Source organism: Asparagus officinalis, chromosome 5 (genome assembly GCF_001876935.1).
Source record: "Asparagus officinalis chromosome 5, Aspof.V1, whole genome shotgun sequence".
Classification (NCBI taxonomy): Eukaryota; Viridiplantae; Streptophyta; class Magnoliopsida; order Asparagales; family Asparagaceae; genus Asparagus; species Asparagus officinalis.
The window spans coordinates 99,664,699-99,667,391 of NC_033798.1; the positions used below are offsets into that span (position 1 = coordinate 99,664,699).

The window sequence follows — 2,693 nt, forward strand, 5'->3', positions numbered from 1 at the left end:
AAAGATGGGAGAGAAAGAATGGTATTTCTTCAGCCTAAGGGATCGGAAGTACCCGACTGGAGTGCGGACCAACCGAGCAACCAGCGCTGGTTACTGGAAGACGACGGGCAAGGACAAGGAGATTTTCAATAGCCAGAGCTCAGAGCTTGTTGGGATGAAGAAGACATTGGTGTTCTATAAAGGCAGAGCTCCGAGAGGGGAGAAAACCAACTGGGTCATGCATGAGTATCGCCTTCAATCAAAACCTACCTTCAAAGCTAACAAGGTATCCCCGATCACTCTTGTGAAAGTTCGAACCGTTGTTGAAAAAGAAGTACAGAAGTACTAGAGGGATGAAAAAACTTGAAAGATCGTATCTTTGTCGACTAATCACTTGGTTTCATGCGTGAGCTTTTTTTTTTCCTACGATCAATTTGTTGGAACCCTCTCAAATAACTTATTTGCTCTACTGCCTATTATGATGCGTCTTGCTTCATATTTATATGGACCTGTCATCAATTTTTATTGCATTAGAGAAGGATACACCCTTTTCAAATTTTTTTATAAGCAACCAAACTGAGCGGAGGAATATGATTCATGTAGCCAAACCCTGAAAAATTGGGACAAATGCTTTATTATTTACTTATTTCTTTCTTTATTGAGTACAGGCCTTTTCGGTTTTTGTCGCCATTCTAATTTGTTTGAAGAAAGCATCCACATAACACATGGCTCCTCTGTTCAGGGCCTATGAAAGTATGTACCATGAGTCTCATTTGTCAATCACAATGAACATTGTGAGGAGGTTAAAGTGCAATTCATATCATTGTCCTAATTAAGATATAAATCTAGTATCTAACAAAACTAAACAAACCTTACCCAAATTAAGACTACAAAGCCTTAAAGTTCACTGAATTTCTTCCATATATATCTGACAATGTTTTGCTTCTTCTTGACACAAACAGGACGAATGGGTAGTCTGCCGAGTGTTCATGAAAAGCTCTGGCGCCAAAAAGTATCCCTCGAACCAAGCTCGAGCAGCAAATCCCTACACCATCGACATGAGCACTGCCATGATGCCCTCCCTCCTCCACTCTGCCACCGACCCCTACCAATTCGCCCTCAACCGCAACCACCACTTAACTCCTTCCGAGCTCGCAGAGCTCGCAAGGTTCGCAAAAGGACAGCCAGGCTTCAACCTCCCTATCCAACCTCAACTCAACTACCCATCCAACTTCACTCTCTCCGGGCTGAACCTCAACCTTGGGGCCCAAGCCCAACAACAGCCCGTCCTCAGGCCCATGCCTTTGCCGATGCACCAGCAGCAGGTGGTCTCTGAACCGAACTCGTCGGTTTTGACTGACTGTGTTCTCGCTGGAGATGGAGGGTTTGGTAGTGCAGGAGCTTGTGTTGACCTTGAGAGTTATTGGACTGCTTATTGAGGAACCTGTGTTGGAGTTAAGATCAGAGCAGATAGACGTCTGTGTTGTCCATGTTACCTTGTTTAAGATAGTAATATTGTTGCCTGACGGAATCATCGTCTTAATGTAATGATTATAGACTGAAGACATGTGTAGCGAGACGATTATTTTCGTTGCAGATATTGATATAGATACAGATAGCACATTCCCAGCACAGAATAAGCTCAAGAATTTAATTATAAATATTGTGATTCACCAAGCGGTCCAAGACTATGTCGCGCGCCTATGCGGAAGCGTGCTCGCTTACCAAACAAGTCGTAAGTACGGGAGAAGAATAACCAATCACACACGAGCACAATCCAAAACTGAATACGACTGATCAATCACAAACACAGAGATATACGTGGTTTGGCAATTTGCTTACATCCACGGGGAGAGGATGGGGGGATTCCACTAAATCAAGGAGAGTACAAAGGGTTACAATCTCACAAAACTCACAAACTAACTCTCAACCAAAGCTCTCAACTTGCTCATAATATCTTCCTCTCACAATGCTCAAAAAGTCTCTCTAATATCTGATTACAACTCTCCTCTTTTTGATGATCCTAATCTCTTCTAAGGCGTTCTATATATATAGAAAACCTAAAATCAAAACAGATTAGGAATTCTAAAACAAAAAACAAAACAAATTAGGAATCCTAATAACCTGTTACCAAAACAGATTAAAAATCATGTTACCAAAATAGATTAGGAATCCTAATAATCTGTTACCAAAACAGATTAGGAACATGCTGTCCAACAATTCTCCACCTCGACGAAGTATTTTCAAAACTGAGCCAACATTAACATGAGCACCAACACGTCATCTCATCAAATTCGGCTGCACCAATGTGGTTGCCTACGTACTCCCTCTCCCAATGGATCAAGTCACCCGTAGTTCATCCAAATGTCCGTCAACGACCTCAACAATCATGAATGTGCAACAAATTTTGACAATGATCAAACTTATTGCTCGGAACCATCTTAGTGAACATATCCATCGAATTATCCTTCGTGTGGACCTTCACAATCTCCACATCGCCATTGTTCGCGGGAAAAACCGTGTCTTTCTTCATTATTGATTCCATTGCTATCTTTAAATAACAACTTTTTGAGTTACAAAGATCCGGTCTTTTTATAAGATCCGGTTACAACGAAATCAAAAATAAAGAAAAAGATTACAACTTTCTCCTTTTATCGAACAAATCGCGAGCTCCTGTTTGCGGTCACTCGCTTTGTGGGTTCTTTGCCTGCGCC

General features: G+C 41.7%; 1 protein-coding gene across 1 annotated transcript in view; it reads left to right on the forward strand.

Annotated features, from left to right (window-relative positions):
* LOC109842241 (NAC domain-containing protein 92-like) overlaps positions 1-1,610 on the forward strand; it is a 2,609-nt gene extending 999 nt beyond the window's left edge. Inside the window, exons 2-3 of the mRNA XM_020411142.1 lie at positions 5-265; positions 942-1,610. Coding sequence (XP_020266731.1) covers positions 5-265; positions 942-1,418 — 738 coding nt within the window. The 3' untranslated portion in view covers positions 1,419-1,610. The remainder of the gene's footprint in view (positions 1-4; positions 266-941) is intronic.